The sequence below is a fragment of the Mesoplodon densirostris genome, chromosome 8 (genome assembly GCF_025265405.1).
Source record: "Mesoplodon densirostris isolate mMesDen1 chromosome 8, mMesDen1 primary haplotype, whole genome shotgun sequence".
Classification (NCBI taxonomy): domain Eukaryota; kingdom Metazoa; phylum Chordata; class Mammalia; order Artiodactyla; family Ziphiidae; genus Mesoplodon; species Mesoplodon densirostris.
Window position 1 is genome coordinate 64,047,232 of NC_082668.1, and position 19,690 is coordinate 64,066,921.

The window sequence follows — 19,690 nt, forward strand, 5'->3', positions numbered from 1 at the left end:
ATTTGTCTTCCTGATTTCCAAAACATTGCTATCATTATTTCATTTAGATAATGTTCAAGATGATTATAAAAATGTCTTATTTGAAATATGATGAAAATAGAATAGGCACTTAGGTGTAAGAAAATAATTCAGTACAAGTTGATAAACACTAGTCTATATTTTGATGTACAGTGTGATATGATGGACAGGCAACAAGCATTTGTTGAATATTCACTTTGAGAGGCAGTAGATTTCAGCATTTAAAAGCTTTGGAGGGTTTCCCTGGTGGCGCAGTGGTTGAGAGTCCACCTGCCGATGCAGGGGACACGGGGTCGTGCCCCGGGCCGGGAGAATCCAGCGTACCGTGGGGCGGCTGGGCCCGTGAACCATGGCCGCTGAGCCTGCGCGTCCGGAGCCTGTGCTCCGCAACGGGAGAGGCCGCAACAGTGAGAGGCCCGCGTACCGCAAAAAACAAAACAAAACAAAACAAAAAAATAAAAATAAAAAAATAAAAGCTTTGGAGTCAGAATGCACGCGGTTTTGAATTGAATGAATCTGGGTTAACCAACAGCCTCTGACACTCGCTAACTTTCAATCTTATTTCACTTGCCTTAGATTTATCATCTATGTAATGAGGGCAATAATCATAACTACTTCATAGCATGGATAGTGCACATTATTCAAGTTGTTAAACACCACTGGCTATAGAATCAAATTACTTGTGTTTGAATCCTGCCTCTCTTACTTAATAGTTGATCTCAGTCAAGCTCCACTTCTTTCAAAACTGAATTTAGGTGACTAGATTTTGGTCTTTGAGCTGGTGAGATAATGAGATTTAGATTTGTATGATGCGATTTTGGACTTTGAGTGGATGCTATAATAAAACAAGACTCTTTGGAATTGTGGGAAAGGATGATGTATTTTGCTTGTGGGAGGGACATGGTTTGTTGAGGGCCAGAGGTGGGATTGTGGTAGGCAAAATTCTAAAACCCCAGGATTCCCACCTCCTTGTGTGCATGTCCAGTATAACTCCACTTCTTGAGTATTTAAAGAGTTTTCTATTAAAATGCTTTCAGAATATCCTAGAAGAAATAGTTGGAGTTTCTTAAAGTAAAGAAATAAATCATTTTAAAAGACTTTTTAAAAGCATCAAATACTTTAAAAGAACATTGACTGAATGTTAATTTTCCATGTATGAAAATATATTTACTCATTTACTAGAAGGACTGTTGAAAGAGAAATTATATAATTGGTATAGCAGAGATTATACTAATGAGTACTTACCATGTGGTTGAATCTGTATATGTTTTAATTTACTTATTTCTAATGGAATCCTATGAGGAATAACAACTATACCTTGCATATTTCACAACTGAGGAAATAGAGCTACCAAGAGGTAAAACAATTTGCCCAGAGGGTAAGTGATAATAGAATATAGAACTGTTCAAAATAATAATCTACAAAATTGTGTAATGCTACTTAAAACCATTATTATAGAAACATATCTACCTAAATCTATATGCATATCTATACCTATCTATATCTATTTATCTTCTCAGATTTTTCCTCTGGAAGAGGAGTGTAAGCCCCAAGCATTGGGTATACTACATAGATCAGGGAACTATAATATTATCCAACTAGTGTCAGTTATTTCAACTGTAGACTAATGGAGGCATCATTTTGAAAGTTCAACCTTATTTCAGTAAAGGATAGATGGTAAATCTCCTATGAGAAATTATGGAACTTTGTCTGGAAATCACTACTGACTTAGTCCACATTTTGGAAAGAATGATGAATATGTTTATAACAGGGTATCACAGGGCAAGACATTATAAGCTTTTGAAGGTCTTGGTAAATTCAATGAAAAATAGGTCACGTGTATAAGATGATGCAATATGAAGTTTGAAGTGACCAATTCCATAATATGTATTTCTCACTATACTAAGTTCAGTTGATTTAAAGATGAGTAAAACATGGTCCTTACCCTCAAGAGTCTCTAGATAGGACATCTGCTTTTTTTCACTTTCAAAAAGTTAGTAGTATGTAACTCTTACTGTAGTATACTCAAGGTGTGGTAAGTCATGAGGAAAATGATTTATTCTGGGAGCTCGCTCTGACAGTTATAGAATAAAAATCAGATTGAAGAGTTTTGGATGACTATACCCATTCTTTGTCTATTTTCACCAGCAGCTCCCAAATAATTCCAAATTCAGTTTCTCATAAATACTTTTTCAAACTATTCAAACTTACCTCTTCTTTGACTAGTTCTCATTTAAGTATACATCTAAGCATGGTGCTAACTTGAAGGTCAGTAAGGAAAACAGGATGAGGGATCTGTCTTTTATGAAAATGTGCTGCTTTTGAGAATTTTTTTATAGGAAAAAATGGCAGATTTTCTCTTGTAAACCGTATGTTCTTGCATTTCTGATATCTGGAATCAGTAGCTTGCCAGAAACGTTCACAGTCAAAAGCCAGACTAACCCATGAAGGTGTCCAAAGAAGTCTGTTCTGATTACTAAAGATGTTGAACTAGTCCTGACTTCAAACAGTAGATATTTCCACACTTTAGTGGTATATGACAGCTCTATTCATTCCACAATGTCAGATTCTTTGGTTTTGGCCATTGGGTATTTACACATTTCTGGCTAGGGAAGCAGAGAAACCTAATTTGATTCTCAAGCCAAAAGTTTTTAGGCCCTGTTCCTTTGGAACTTGGACTGGAGGATTTTGGCACTGTATAAAGACGAGGACAGAGCAAGTAGTCACACATAACTGACTCAACAGAACATATTCAGGGAGAAAGATCATGCCTACACATTGGATAACCATTCTCCAAGGCAGACTGACAACACCCTGAATTCATCACCCTTAAATAAACACACAAGGAAAGCAAAGCTTTAACATACCTTCCGGCACTGCTTTCCAAAGCAGCCTGATTGGTTTGAGTGCCATAGGCCAGGCTGCAGATGCAACCATTACTGTTGTTCTTACTTATGTCTGTCTGCTAACAAGCATTCATATGCTTTGGATCATTAAAGTCACAACCTCCTATGCCAATCTATTCCTCTCCACGGATTTCCTGTAGATTGGAAAGAGAGATGCTATTTTCTGTTTCTTTTTTCTCTCTATTAGGACCTCCAGTAAGGGTTATTTCTGAGGTCTGAATATTGTAGCTTGCGCCCTTGCCCCCATTGAGCATATAAATTGTGTTCCCATTAAGCTTGTTCTTTTTGCCTGATTTATTTCGTTTTCTGTTGTACGTGCCTTTTCAATGCAAGGCAAGTGATTTGTGCTGGAGCTGCGACAGACAAAAAGTGCTGTAACTTAAGCTATTTCCTGGTGCCATTGCTATCTGTGAGAGATCTGCTGTACTTACACCCTTGCTAAATTTCTTCTGACAGACTCCAGGTGGTCGGGATTTTCACAATCCATCCCATTTCTGAATTAGAACTTGTCATTTGGGGCTCTGTGGATTCTTCCCTATCATTTTACTGTTGGTAGCAGGTTGAGTGTATTTGTATATCTACCTGTAAAAGGCCACATGTGCCCACAGGTATAATCAGAGGTAGAGAAACATAAGTTTCTCTTTCAGAGAAGGCACAGAAGACAGATACTGGAGAGAGAGAGAGAGAAAGAAAAAAATTGTCACTTGTAGTATTATGCAGGCTGCCCATCTAAACCCATCATTGCCTGGCACCTACACACTAAGGGCAAGGATCCAGCCAACTTGTGAGTGGGCACTATGCCATTTGAGCAGATGGGCATGGAAGTCGGCAGCCAGTAGACCATGTATGTGCATCAGCAGTGGGTGTTGAGGGCACGATTCCCAGAGGAGAATGTCCTAACAGCTGTCTGGCCTGAGCCAACATACTTACGACCAAGGAAAAGTGCCATCCTTCAATCCTGCTGAGTTGGATTAACCTTCAGAACTAATCTGCTTTTTCGGCAGTAGAAGGTGAGTTTGGGGTCTATGAAAACCTCAAAGAATAACTGAAGAAAGGAAACTGGAAAGATACAATTATTAGACATTCACTAAAGATGCCAACAACATTCGTATGTATGTTTTAAATATTTGACCAAAAGTCCATTAATTCTTGAAAGAACGTCATAGTTATTAAAAGCTTTGCCTCCCACAATGCTTTTAGAAGTGCCCTTTCGACACAGGGAGAGCATTTTCAGTGAGTTACATAGTACATTTCCATCTTTGCACTAAGAAAAAATGATGTGCAAGGAAAGGTGTCAAAATACTATAGAAATCTGACTGTGGGTAAATGTCTTTGTCAAACTTTACATATCATAGATCAAGCTTGATATATCGTGGATTACAGCTTTCCAAAGAAGAGAATTTCTTCTTTAGTGATTGAACATATACCTGAAAAAGCAAGAAGTAAATTTGATATTTCAACTTAAGCCCTTCTGGACAATGAAAGAGACTGAAATATGAGACTGAAAATAAAGCCTGTTTCTAATCTGTTGAGTATTTCCAGACAGTTAAACATCATGAAATTAGATATAGTTTGTTTCTGCCCAACATAGCCAAATGGCGATTTGACAATGATTTGTTTCATTTAGCTAAAAATAGGTAGACCATTTTAATAATTTAGACCCTCAATAACTTTATTTGTTTTCTATTTTCCTTTGTTTTGAGGTTTTGTGAGATAGTTTTCTTGGTATTGTTTTCTACTGCCTTGAATCTTTTTATTTAAAAAGTAACATATGACTTGCCATTGTGGAGAAAATATCTGTCTGGCCCAAGTGTTCTAGATACCCATCTATATTTTCTTAATCTATCTAAACTCTTTCCTTTTGTTTACAGAGTAAAATATCTCTGTATGGAGAGTAAAGAGATGAATAAGTTATTTTATCTGCTAATGGTAGTAACTTTAGCTCTGGCTCTAATGAATTATCTAATGTGTTAGATCTAATACCATTGGTAGTATTATGAGTGAAATAAGATGTTTCTGTGTCTATTTGGCCCTTATTTTCTCATATCAATTTGGAAATTCATGGCTAAATATATATGAAACTATAAAGAAAAAAAGTAAGCTAAAAATTAAGATAATACATAAATGCACTTCACATAAAGAAAATGTAAAAAATTGTATTACGCAGATATCTCTGTGTTTCTTGCTTCTGGTAGTTTTTATCTTACAAGCGCATTTGAAGGCTAAAATTGTGGAGCATCCAAGTTCCATATGAATGATACCTCTCAGTCTGAGAAAATTCTTGGAGAGAAACATTCTATTGAAAGTATGCAAAAAAAATAAGAAAATTAAAACAGTATTTAGCAATAAACAAGGAAGTGTGCACTGTATATAGTTCATTTTTATTTAAACAGGAAATTAAGAGGCAGTTTGATTTTCTTCTTGGAGGAACACACATGTTTGTGACTAAATAAAGGAGGGAAAATATAAAGGAGTTAGAATCATTCCAGCAAGCACTTACCTTTGGCTATCTGGGATAAGAATATGTGGTTGAAGCTGAATTTCAACTAGACTTATCCCAGGATTGAAAGGTTGGTGAGAGCTTCAGGTGACCCAGATGCTGACTAAAGAATACTCAAGAAACTAAAAAAAAAAAAAAAAAAAAAAAAAAGGCTGATAAACTTTAGTATACCCACCAAAAGGTTTCTGAATCTTTCCCTTTCATTTTCTGCAGGGAATAAAAGAAATGAGAGTGTCAGATTTCTGACTGACAATGTACAACCAAAAAAGGTTTATGGAAAAATTTTTTTAAAAAGACATTTGCTTATGCCCAATATGGTAATTGAATGATATTGTGGGCAGATGGAGGAAGAGAATACAAATGTTAAACAGTATACTGTGGTACATTAATAAGGAGTAAAACAAGATTGGGTTTTCCATGGTTTATGTCATTACTTCTCATTAGGACTATGAAGGATACATTTAGTTAGTGGTAGAATAATTATGAGGCATGCGTAAATTTTATATGTGCCTACAAATATGTAAAGTTAGAACATTAAATGCATGATAAGGTAATGTCCTTATATGTTCTTAACTTCCTTTTTTTTTCAAAATCAGTTACCTACCACATACACATGATTGTAAAAATAGAGCCATCACTTAGGTTGATGTTTATTATTTCTAAACAACTAAATTGTGAGTTTAAGAAATACTGGCCACCTCTCCACATTCCAAAAAAAAAAAAAGCTTCACTAACTTTCCTTAATTTCTGATTGTAGTAGCTTTAAGAAAAAGAACTTGCAAAACAAATGAAGATTTGAACATAAGACTTGGGATACACCAAAAACAAACAAGCAAACAAACAAAAACTCTTGAGTAACTGAAGATGAAAACTAAACTTAACCAAAAATTTATTTCTGTTTTTCATCCAAGTATCCAGGGAGGCTGCTAACGGGAGGTATGCCTCAGAAAATGTACATGTCTGTGAAAATGTTGGAACTAATGCTTTTATTCAAGTGATTTTATTTCAATTCTAAGCCACAAGATATAAACTTTCATCAAAAATGGTAATCTATTTAAAATCAGAGCTATGTGGAATGTTTCATGTTTATGTATTACTCTCATAGTAGATGCTCCTAAACAAGGAAAATAATATGCTCAAATTCTGTTATTTTTACAGTTTGTAATATATCAAGTACTAGACCCACCCATCATTTTCATATTTTTTAAATAGTTAAAAGAAAAAAGGAATGGAAGAAAAAATGGAGACACTTTGAAAAAGGGACTTTTAATTCCTTTTTTTGGAGGAAAAGGTATCTGAAAAATTTAATTATGATGCTTATTCTAATAAGAACAAAAAGGAATTTAAAGGAAAATATGCATTACACATCTTGAATACTTCATTTTCCACTTTGCTTTGCACAATTAGAAAGCTAAAGTACCTGGGGAGGGCAGAGGAGTGGAAGCAGGGAGAATAGTGGGCAGTGATAAAGGAGAAAACTCATAGATTTGATCTAAAAAATATGCAGTGATATATAATATTAACCTAATTTTGAGTTCAAAAAAATCCAAGTCAAAAGATATTTGTATTTCTATTTTTTCAATGGTAGCTACAGATGATTTCTATTTACTGGAAAAATAAATCAATAGGAAGATGGCATCACTGAAAAAAAGATAAGGTCTGACATTTTTTTTTTTCTCCTCAAAGGAAGGGTTGCCATCAACTCATGTATTTATTATGAAAGCTCAGTTGCTTAAGATGCAGAATACTGTGAGAGAAAAAACCGTTTAAGACATAACCATGTCACCTCAAAAGAAACTGTTAAGTAACATTCTTAATAAATAGGCTGGAGAAGTGTGGAATTGTTAAGGCCTCTTTCTGCTAAAATGCTGGAAGTAAATTGACAGGTAGCAATTCATAAAATTCTCAGATGGGAATTGTAAAATGATATTGAAACCAATATTTCATAATTTAAGAGTAAAAGAACTAGCAAAAAAAAAATCAGGCTATAAACACTTAAATATGTGGTGGGTATACATACGTGTTCACTTATGTTTAGAGGGAAGATCTGTATACTATTTCAGATAATTTGGAGACATAAAAAGAAATCAGACATACATAAAAATCATATTTTCAGGCTTCCTCAGAAGAAATACTTCTGTACTTCACAGAGAAAATAATGTATTAAAATTTTTATATCAAGCTACTGCTAATATTTTGACTGTTATTTTAGGTTTTCAGATTCAATGATTAATTAACATTTCCTGCAAAAGTGAAAAGGATCTAAGATTAAACAATGGAGCCCAACCTTGCCAGCGTTCTGAAACTTATCCAGAAGCAATTTATAGAACAAGATGTAGGTTTTTTGATGTCAGGTACATTTAAAAGTTCTGATATCCAGAACTTTATCCAAAATGAAGGATTATCCAAAATGAAGTATGTGCTCTCTTTGCAATACTAGTATTAGAGATATTTTATAATGTCAACAAACAGGTACATTTTAAGCACCTACTATTAGAAATTACTGGCATATGTGTGTAACTAAACATGAAATGTTTACTGGCTAAAATGAACGGTTCATAAAAAAATCTATGGAAAAGAATATAAAAAAGAATGTATATATATGTATATGTATATATACATAAAAAACTGAATTACTTTGCTGTACAGCAGAAATAAATACAACATTGTAAATCAACTGCACTTCAAAAAAAAAAACAAACTGATGTCTTAAGTGGGAGTGTTTCTCAGGAGTGTCCCATAAAAATTTGCAAAATTATCAGATACTGCCAATAAGCTATTGATAAATAATCATATAAATTGTAAGATTTTCTCTATTTATACTGTGGCTTAGGAGAATCATTTTTTTCCCTTCAAACTTAACCTCATGAGACTGTAATTGACCTCAAATTTTCTTTACAATTATTATTTCAATTATGTCACAGAAACACAGCTCTTTTGAAACATCCTAAGTTTTTCAGATATCCATGCAAGACAATTGAGCAAATTTGGATCCAGAATTTCCTAAATGATAAGTCTCAGTCAGCATAATCTGATTTGGCATAACATATTTCTGTACCTAATGCTTAACTGAGAAAGACATTAAAGCAAAAGACAGGTGATGAAAGTTTTCTTTTCTTCTGTATCTTCATAACTTGATTGAACATGATAGATTAGGTAGCTTATTGATTTAGGAATGATCAGCAATATTACTTCCCCTAAAGGAATAGTAAGATGATTCATAACAGATTTGAAATCTGATTTCTAACTTCCCGCATCAATGTGTACAAATTTGTAAGCTTGGCTCTCTTCAAATTTCTACCTTAGGAATATCCACTTGTGCACACAGGGGGTCTGTCGTTCCCCAAGAATTTAGTGACTGTCTTTATACATATACATTTATATTTCTGGAAAAACAATAAAGTGCAATAGCTGAGGGCTTAGATCCACGTTAAAACATCACCCATACTTTCACTAGCTGTGGATTTTCAAAGTTACTTTAAAGGTGTGTGTCTGTGTTTCTACCTTTATGAAATATATGTCATTGATCTCTTAATGTTTGGGTGATAATTAAATATTTTAGTACATGCAAAACACTTAGAACAGTGCCTGGCAACTAATAGGCACTCAGTAAATGTTAGCAGGCCGTATTATTGTTGTATCATTTCTCAAGTTGAATTCTTGCTTAAACCGTGGAACCAATGGTTTCCTTCAAGGGTGGTATGGGCTCAGTAACTGGTCATTTCTAATTCCATTTCTTCCCATTAAAATTTGTTTCCCAAACTTCAGTCATTCACTTACCGTGTTTGTGCTTTTTTCCCCCTCCACATTTCATATACTTAAATAACTTTATATTAATGGAAAATGTATTCATATCACTAATAAATGGCTCTGATGTGATAAATTTTTCTACTAAACCTTAAAATTATGTAACTAATAATTAAAATTGAAAAATTCATCAGCTAAAATCATCTCTTGTACCCCTGGCAGTATGTACACAACACATTTTGAATCATTGCCTTATAAGAAAGCTTTCTATAGGTGACTAGAAGGGAATATTTAGAGGATTGTGGACCACTATGCCCATTAAAATCCAGTAGTGGTAGGACAAAAGATGGCATGGACTTGGCCATAGAAGACATGGTAAAACTGACACAGGTGAATGCCCAGGTGCCTATTCATTGATATCGTGGAGACATTTACGTATTACTGCTTTCTCTAACATTTAAAGCTTGAGGTACTTTAGATGCCAAAAGAATGACTTTTATGCCAAGACTATAAATCCAGCAAGAAAATGGAACAAGAAAACTCCCTCTATCCCAGAATTCTCCAACCTTTGTAAGCTGAATATGATATGTACACTAAATTTTCACTGAAGATTATAAATCTTAGTATAATGAGTAACAGTTGAGAGTAGTAAGTTCTAAATGCATAGCAATATAAAACAAATTCTAGTTCCTTAAGAGGCTTAAATACCAAATATATGTGTATTCTCCCCCTGCTGAGAAGCTGAAATATCAGTGAATAACAGGTATGAAGTTTTGGTTGCTAGGATTTCTCCCATTAACTATTATTCTGTTCACAGTTTTCTTATGCAACAGACCTTTCGTTTCAACATTGATTGAGTGTCAACTATGGTTATCTTAATTAGGGTAATGTTAACACCTATAAAATTCTCTAAAATACAAGGTGGCTCCACAAAATAGAAGTTTATTTCTCGCTATATAGAAGTTCGAAGGAAATTTTCTACCTGAATTCTCTGTCCTAGCTGCAACTTTTCTCTAAGTATAAAATTATTCCAAAATAAAAAGTTTACTAAATAAAGTGAGTTTTCCTGGCCTGTGCTTGGCTTTTCTTGACATGGTGATTCAGGGCCCCCAACTTGCATCTTTATCCTCCCATAAGGCCTCAGTTAATGTTTACTCCCAGCCAGTATACTAGGAAAGAGAACATTGCGGGGGGAGCACTCACTGGTTAATAGCCTTGGAGGGGGAGTGGTTCTCATTGTTTCTGCTCATTTGCCTTTGGTCTGAACTAGCCACATGGCCACTCTTAACTGTAAGGCAGGCTGAGAAGTGCAGTCTGGAGACATGCCCAGGAAAGAGAGCACAGAATTTCGTGAGTGACCACCAGGCTCTTCCTCCCTCCCATATATCAATTTGCACCTGTCTTCCAACACTTAGAAATACACCTATACGCCTCCTCAAAGGAGACAACCAAAAGTCCCATCCAGTTACTGCCTCAAGCTCCAGTTCCAGAATCTCTGGTGATAAGTAGCTTTCTCCATCAAGCCCAAATTTTCTCCAGGGTGTTAAGAATTTAGAAATTGAAAAATAAGCTCTCTGTCCTGCTTTCCCCATCATATCCAGTAGACAATAGTGGGGCAAGAACTTGATACCTAGAAATAAACAAACAAACAAACAAACAAAAATCCTCTCATTTGTAAAGGAAAGAATGGTAAATGACCAACAGTCTCTGGACCAAAGCAATGATTGTAATCCTGCTGGGCAGGTCCTGTGAGACCCTGCCCTGGCAGTAGAGACAGTTTCTGGCTCTTCTTTCTGGGAGAATTTCCCATATCCATTGTTCTCCCGGGTTTCTGGCTCTGCTTTCTGGAGACTCTTCCTTCCCCATTATCCTTCTTGGGCCACATCTGAAGTGGGCATTGAAGTAAATGGCTTCCTTGAAGGTTGTACTGCCTTCATAATTCAGTTTTTTAGAGCAAATATGGGATTCAAGGATTGAATAGAATCACAGGGTTTTTAGGCCAGGTTTTTGGTTTCTTTGGGAATACAGTTCCCTCAGAATCTTAGTAGACATTGATCTAATCCCCTCAGTATGTTGCATGTACTGGTAAGCAGAGTCAAAGACATCCAAAGTTCTTTTCTAGACATGGTACTTGAGCCTGCTTTATTTAAAGATTCCTCGCACTCATGTCTTTCTCTCTCTTTGTCTCTCTCAGTCTCTGCCTCTGTCTCTTCCCTTTTCTTCCTAGTGCTTTGTCCCAACCCTTTCCACTCTCTCCTTCATTTAAAGTCCTGAAAAATTCCTGTGTAGTGAAATAGTACTCTTAATGAGAGCTTCTACTTAAATTTTCAAGATAATGTTTTTTAATTATAGAATCTGTCTACAATCCTTCAGGAGAAAGAACAATAAGGCATTTAAAACAAATTTGTTCCAAAAGCACTAATTGTGTGATTATTATATATTTATATATATATGGATAACAGTAGAAGACAGGGAAATTAATAGCACATTAACTCCGAAAAAGCTGAGTTCATAACATAGCATAAACACAAAGTGTTTCAATATTAAATATTTTGTTCCAGTTATTACTACAGCATTGCAGATCACACTGAAACATAGAGGTGTAAAGCAATGATTTTTTTATGCTTATGGAATCTGGTCAAAAATTCAGATAAGGCACAACAGGAACGGCTTATTTCTCCAACAGTGTTTGAGGTCTCTGCTGGGAAGACTTGAAAGCTGGGGGTAGTTCAATGGCTGGAAGAAGGAATCATCAGGATATCTATATACTCACGTGATTGGTGGTTGATACTGGCTGGCTGCTGGAACCTCAGCTAGTCTGTCACCTAGAAGACTTACGAGGTCTCTCCCTGTGGTCTCTCTGTATGGGATGATTTGGTGACTTTTTTTTTTTTTTTTTTTTACAATCCATAGCAAATTTATTACTCAATAGCCAGTGCCACATCATAGCATCACCCAGAGCCCTCACCTTCCCTCCCCACCTGTCCCCAAGGGTACACCCGAAATGGAAAAAACAAAAGTAAACTCAAATCTCTGCTTTTCCTCTGGAAAAAGGAATCTTGGCCCTGGAAGCCCCTTTCCACAGGTCTCAGCAGGCAAGGGAGTGGACACCTCCTGTGCCCAGAGAGGGGGGCTCCAGGCTCCAACAACAGAGAGAACATGCAGGCAGGAGCAGAGCCCTGTGTCTGTGGAAGAAGATGAGCTGGGAGTATTCCAAGAGAACAAGGGGGTAGTGCGTGATATTTTTATGCTCTAATATGTGGAGTCCATATAGTATTACTTCTGCCATGTGTTTTGGTTAAAGCAGGTATAAAGGTCTGCCCAAGTTTGAAATGAAAGAACATAGACCCCACCATTTGATAGGAGGGGTGTCAAGGTCACACAGTAAGAAGACCACATGCAATATGAGATATTGTTGCAGCCAGCCATCTTTGAGTACACATCTTACTCAAATTAATGTCCAAAACATTGACTTCCCATTTAAATCTACTTTATTCACCTTTTTGAATGAATCTGAATATGGTTATTTTCATGTGCACTTTTACTAAATTACGCTCTTTTAAATAATTTAAAGGTTTTTTTTAAAGAAAAATAATAGTATCAAATGTCACTATTTTTTCAGGTATCCCGACACAGAAGGAATCATTCGCAGCATGTCTTGAAAGATGTCATTCCTCCACTGGAACAATTGGTAAGTGATTATTTCACTTCAATACTGTATTATTTATCTACTGCTACAAAATAAATTACCTCAGAACTCAGCAACTTGGAACAGCACATATTATTATCTCATGTTTCTGTGGGTAAGGAATCTGGGCATAACCTAGCAGGGTCCTGTGGCTCAGAGCCTTTCAAAAGTTTGCACTCAAGGTTTAAGCCAAAATTGGGGTCACATCTGAAGGCTTGACTGGGGAAAGATCTATTTTCAAGCTCAGGTACGTGGTTGCTGGCAGGATTTAGTTCCTTCGGGGCTTTTGGCCAGAGGCTACTCTTACTTCCTTGCCACTTGGGCTTTTCCAGCATGGTGGCTTGCTCCTTCAAAGCATGCAAACTGAGAAGACAAGAGTGTGGCTTATTCTGCTCCCGCCAAAATGACCTCCTTACTTCTTCCATAGGGCCATTTCTCCTCTTCTTTCCTCTGCCTGATACAAAATAGTTCATTTGGCGCCCAGAAATTTTTAGGGCTCATTCGTTCCTTTTCTTTGCATCTCTGTTCAAATATCACCTTTTAAGATAGCTCTTCTCTAGTGTCCCCTAAACACAAATGAGCAAATTAAAAAACCTACCATTTCTGTCCACACTTCTTTTCTCTTACCCTAATTTAATTTTCTCCATAGAACTTACCACCATGTGGTATACTCTGCAGTTTCTTTTTATTTGTTTGTCATCTCCTTAGAAAGTTCTGTGAGAGCAGGGTTATTGTCTCCTATGTTTATAACTATTCCCATGATTATAACAATTGCTAGAACATAGTAACATAGAACATAGTAACATAGAACATAGTGCACAAATGAAATAGTTAATAACTTTTTAAAAAATTTCCAAGCTCATAGTACACAGATCTATACTTGTATACTTTCTCTTCATTATCTCATCATGTATCTTAAAGTGCTACTTAGTCATTTGTTCTTAGCGCATCTTGGTGTCATCCTTGAAATGAAATATCCAGAGTTGAACACACCATCACCATCTTCCCAAATTGATTCCTATTTCCATTGACCCCCCATGTCTATTTTTTAATAGCTGTTAAAAACAAAAAACAAAAAAGTTAGCTCTTTTTAATAGAGACTTGTTTTAAAATTTTATTTTACTTTGGAGTATAGTTGATTAACAATGTGCTAGTTTCAGGTGTATAGCAAAGTGATTCAATTATACATATACATGTATCTATTCTTTTTCAAATTATTTTCCCATTTAGGTTATTACAGAATATTGAGCAGAGTTCCCTGTGCTACACAGTAGGTCCTTGTTGATTATCTATTTTAAATATAGTAGTGTGTATGTGTCAGTCCCAAACTCCCAATCTATCCCATTTCTATTAGTAGCAAGTGTTTATCTAGGCTGAGAACACATCTTCTTTGGATCCTTTATTTTCTCTATGACCTTTCACATGTCAACATTTTCTGAGGTGGTTTCTCCACAATGGATGTGGTAGCCTCATTTTTTTCTCCATGTGTACAGGTACACCCTTTCTGAGGCCTTCAAATGCTTCTGGTCTCACCCCACTGTATCCCACCATGCCTCTCCCACTGATCCTGTGCTACTGTACAACCTTCCACACCAACCTTCTTTAAACAGTACCTTCATTATTTCATTCTCCTTGTCAGAACTCTCAACAGCTTCCTATTTCCTATAGCATCAAGTCTATAGACTTCTCTCATGGCTCTGGTTTACCGTATTTATTATCTACTGCCAAATACACAACCTCAAGCCAGCAATAGTAACATGATTAAGACATGGTTCTCACCCTGAAGGAGTTTGGATTTTCTGTAACAATTATAGTTCCTTCATCTCAACACTCTTTTGTGTTGTTCTCTCTTATTTCATGGGTAATAGACTTTTTGCATGGCTAGACCATAAATGCTTTGAAGTTAGGGGTCATGACTTGTATTTTCTTTATTATATCATACTTCCCCTTACATTGCTTCTGGGACTAGTGTTTGTTCAGAAAAGACATGTTTGTCAATTGATTTAATGATAAGATATTAAAGATTTATTAAAACAATATTGTTGATTTGGAGATTAATAAATATATGACTGCTATTCATAGTGAAAGACATTTTAAAATTTAATTAGATATAACAATATCTTGTTTTCAAAATTAATCTCTTAGGTTTCAACTTAGAGACCATTTTCCCTGGAAAGTATTTCTTTGCTTCCTCAACTTTGAATCAGGTAGCCCTTCTTTATTCTACCTTCCTATAGCAGCTTGGCCTTGCCTTTATCTCTAAATTGCCTCTATCTCTAACCACACTAAAATTGCCTGTTTCCTTTTACATGTCTCTTACTGCACTATAAGGTATTTGAGGGGAGAGCTATGCTTCACTTACTGTTTTATTATTAAAACTTCATAGAAGGCCTGGCATAGTATAGCTGTACAGTGAATAGAAAGTAATTGTGTTTCTTTTCTATAAATTTGCCTTACAGAACATATAAAGTGCTCTTTTTTAAATATAGCACGTGCAAATGTTTCTCTGAAGTGTTTGATGAAACATGGCAAAAGTTAGACTGAAAATGAAGCTATATGAGCGTGTGTGTACGTAATATAAATATATATGCAATTATATATAATTTTACATGTACAAATATATACGGATTATATTTGCAAAATGCCTTAAAGTGTCTCAAAATTTTTACATGAAATATATATTAATTATGAATTTTAAAAATTAAAATTATGGTCATTACTTAAATTTAATCAATAACTAATGGTATATTTGTGCTATGCCTATACATCAAGCATAGGCTAATATTTAAAAAAATTAGAATATTGAGAAATAGTTTTGTCAATTTAACTTCCTACCTTTAAGGTTATTTGTTGGTTTACTGGCCTATAGTTATGTGTTTTGACTCTGCAGCCTCAATTCTCAATAAATGAAACTCATTTTAAATATCTCAAATTATGGATAGTTTAACTAAAAGAAAATACATCTATGTGCTCAATACTCTATTCTAGGTCAGATAACCTTGTAAAAGTGACATTGGGAAGTACTGATAGAAGGAAAAAAACCCAGTAATTTGTTGACCTCTTCAGTTTGCAGTCTCTCTAAATCTCTTTCTCTGCATCTCTCTCCCTCTGTTACTCTCTCTGTCTACACAATCATGCTCTCTCTCTCTCTCTCTCTCTCTCTCTCTCTCTCTCTCTCTCTTTCTCACTCTGTCTCTCAACTCTACTGGAACTACCAACCAATTTACTTCCTATTCCTGAGTTGGGTTTCCCTGGACCCTCTCTTTGAGTACTTGTTTATCTTGCTCTGTCTTGTGAACAGAGGTTATGTTCAACTTTTATTCATCAATCTCTACTTGAATTAAATTGCTTATTTAATGTTACTATAAAGACAGAAATGATTATCTTTCCCCCACATGTCTTACTTATGAATTACTTCATTACGGTAGACAATGCCAAAATAACCACCAATTCCCTCAAACAACAAATTCTGATTAATACTTTTTAAAAATTTCATTTAGTTATTAATTTATTTTTGGCTGCGTTGGGTCTTCATTGCTGCGTGCGGGCTTTCAGTAGTTGCAGCGAGTGGGGGCTACTCTTCATTGCAGTGCATGGGCTTCTCATTGCAGTGGCTTCTCTTGTTGCAGAGCACGGGCTCTAGGAGCGCGGGCTTCAGTAGTTGTAGCACGCAGGCTCAGTAGTTGTGGCCCCCAGGCTTAGTTGCTCCGCGGCATGTGGGATCTTCCTGGACCAGGGCTCGAACCCGTGTTCCCTGCATTGGCAGGCGGATTCTTAACCACTGTGCCACCAGGGAAGTCCCTCTGATTAATTTTTTTTTTTTTTTTTTTTTTTGCGGTATGCAGGCCTCTCACTGTTGTGGCCTCCCCCGTTGCGGAGCACAGGCTCCGGATGCGCAGGCTCCGGACGCGCAGGCTCAGCGGCCATGGCTCACGGGCCCAGCCGCTCCGCGGCATATGGGATCCTCCCAGACCGGGGCACGAACCCGTATCCCCTGCATCGGCAGGTGGACTCTCAACCACTTGCACCACCAGGGAGGCCCTGATTAATTTTTAATTATTCATTACTGTTTACATCTAGACTTGAATTATTTTCCAGAACCTATAAAGCTGTCTTTATATTTGACTAATATAACTGTATAATTATTTTTAACCTAGATTCACATATTTTTTCCACAAATCTGACATGTTCCTTCCTTCATCTCTACATCTCTTTTTCTTTCCCTCATGCCTGCCTCAGTGTTGCTTCTGGAATCATCCATAGGTTCTTGCAGTAGTTTCCCTTGCCAGTACCTACCAGGATCAACTACCATATATAAAATGATATACACCAAAACACTGTAGAAAATACTAAAATCCTTTAAGTTGATGTTATTACTCCTTATTTTTACTATATGGATCTTTGAGCTTATTTATATCCCACATTTTCTGCTATAAATCCCATTTCCTTTATCTCCTATATTTAGAACTTCCTTGAACAGTATCCAGCAATCATGGGAGGCTTTGGCTTTAAGCACAACTGGCAAAAGTATCCTATTCGATGCACTCCCTTTGGAGAAAAGTAATTCACTTTATGACAGTGGAGTCTGCCATGGTCGATGCGCCCATAGATGCTATCACCCTTTGGTGACCATGCTTTACCTCTCAACTTCTCCTTTATTAAAGTAGGTTGTGATCAACATGGTTAAACAGAAACATAATGCATTTCTTTTGAATACTGACAAAAATATATTCCTACTTGGAGTCTGAAATCTTAGGGCAGAAACTACCCAGTTCACTGACAGCTGAAGTCATTTATGCCACTTGGTGTGCAAATCCATATGCTATCAATGCATGAGACTATATTATTTTCTGAGAAGCTGTGTTGTTGCTTAACCAGTTCTGTAATGCGGCAAAGATTTTAAACATGGAATGTCAGATATACTAATATGTGTTTGTTTCCTGATCTTGTATGTTTCATATTATAACTCTTTGTGAGACCTAATTATTTTCCGGGCATTTTCCCTTTTCCCCCTAAAGAAATGTTCAAGAAAAAATCCTGTTTATAGCATGTTAAATCTCTATCATCTTTATGTTTATCAAAAGAGTATAATACATGTCTGCGGATAACCCTGCAGGAGTCAAAAGCCTGTGGCAGGTTTTAGAGAATCATCTGCTACCTCCTGAGCTAGAAGGATTTGGAGGCCAGAGCTCAGGAAGTTGCCATGGCTTGGGGGCAAAGCAGGCTTTTGCAGATAAACCTGAAGTCACAGATTCTACCTTTTGGAGCCAGATATCATTTTGTGGATTAATTAATACTTGTGAGGGCTTTAAGGATGAAAGACATTGTGAGCATACAGTGTTTTCTTATTTTAAAACAAAGGACGGCCCCTTTGGGCGAATAGTTCTATTGATCAGGCTGTGCTTCCCTCAAATTGCAAAAAATTTTCAAAAGCTCTTCAGTCTTTCAAAATTCTACTTTGTTAAGATAAAATTAGGTTTTCTGAAAAAAACTTCCAGATCTTCAAGCTGGCAGTATGTTAATAATGTTATATAATTTAATAACAGTAATACAAACCATCTCCAAGTTTTCATTGCTTTACGTACCCTTCCTTTACTCAAACAGCAGGAGTGTGTTTTTTATTTTTAAAAAAAATTTTATTGGAGTATAGTTTTTACAGTGTTTTGTAGGAGTGTGTTAATTGCAGTGTTTGTTGAGGCCATCCCTATGCTGGGCACTGGACTGGGTTTAGGGTATGCAATGATATGCTAAATAGTCATATCCTTTTTTGGAGGGGCTGTCAGTCTAGGGGTGAAGAAAAGTGTTAAACGAGTAAAGAAAGGCATAATTCTCTGAATGCAAATTACACAACATGCTATGACAGCAAACAAACAAGTTTCTATGAAAGAGGGAGAGACTACCTTGGATTAAGTAGTCATAAAAGCACTCTTTGAAAGGGCCATTTAAATTGAGTTTTGTAAGGTGACTAGAGTTTGTCAAGCAAATTACTGGAAGAATGATGCAAACTGAAGGAACATCAAGTGCAAAGGTCTGGAAGTCAGAACAAAGTGTTTACATTGGAAAAACTGCAAGAATGCCACACTGGCTAGAACAGGGAAATAAGTCTGGAAGTGTGGGCAGAGTGAGGCAGTGCTCAGATGTTGATGGGCCTTGAGGTGATGATTAAGGAGTTCAGAAGCCATTAAAACACAGAAACAGGTTACCATGACTTCTCCCATCCAGGCCTACATTTGAAATTCATTTAACTGTAGAGTAGAGAAGAAGAACAAACACAACAACAAAAAAGGTTGTTAACATTGAGCAATCCTTTCTTCCCTACTGCCTTGACCAAAATTAGGTTATAACAAAACAATTGAATTAGGCTAATAAGTTGCCCAGGCAGTGACCAGGAAGGCCACTCTCACTGAATTCCAATGACGGGCAAGGAAAGAACAACATATTTAGATCAAGGAAACAAAGAAGTAGAAGTCAAGGAAGAAGAGAGAAATAAAGGAGGAGAAAGGAGATGTGATACACAGGAAAAGCCTCCGGAAGACTGAAATTCTTAAGACAAAAAGAGGTTCCCTCATCAGCCTGTTTCCCAATTAGAACCTGGATATTTTGGTGGTGACCAAATGAAACACACTGGTTACAAGATGAAAGGCTCAGGAAAAGGCTATGGGGGTTCTTAAACATCAAAATGTAGCTTATTCAAGATGATATTTTGATGAGTTAAGGGTAAATAAATCAGAGACATGTGGGTAAAATTTCTCTTGAAATACACAGGGGTTTAAAATGATGGGGAAATTCACTTGGCAAAACATTATATGTACTTTGCCAAACCCAACATTT

The 19,690-nt window shown here is 36.3% G+C and overlaps 1 protein-coding gene across 1 annotated transcript in view; it reads left to right on the forward strand.

The window, feature by feature from the left end:
- ARHGAP15 (Rho GTPase activating protein 15) overlaps positions 1-19,690 on the forward strand; it is a 591,169-nt gene that overhangs the window by 34,143 nt on the left and 537,336 nt on the right. The window contains exon 2 of the mRNA XM_060106959.1: positions 12,794-12,862. Within this exon, the coding sequence (XP_059962942.1) occupies positions 12,794-12,862 (69 nt within the window). The remainder of the gene's footprint in view (positions 1-12,793; positions 12,863-19,690) is intronic.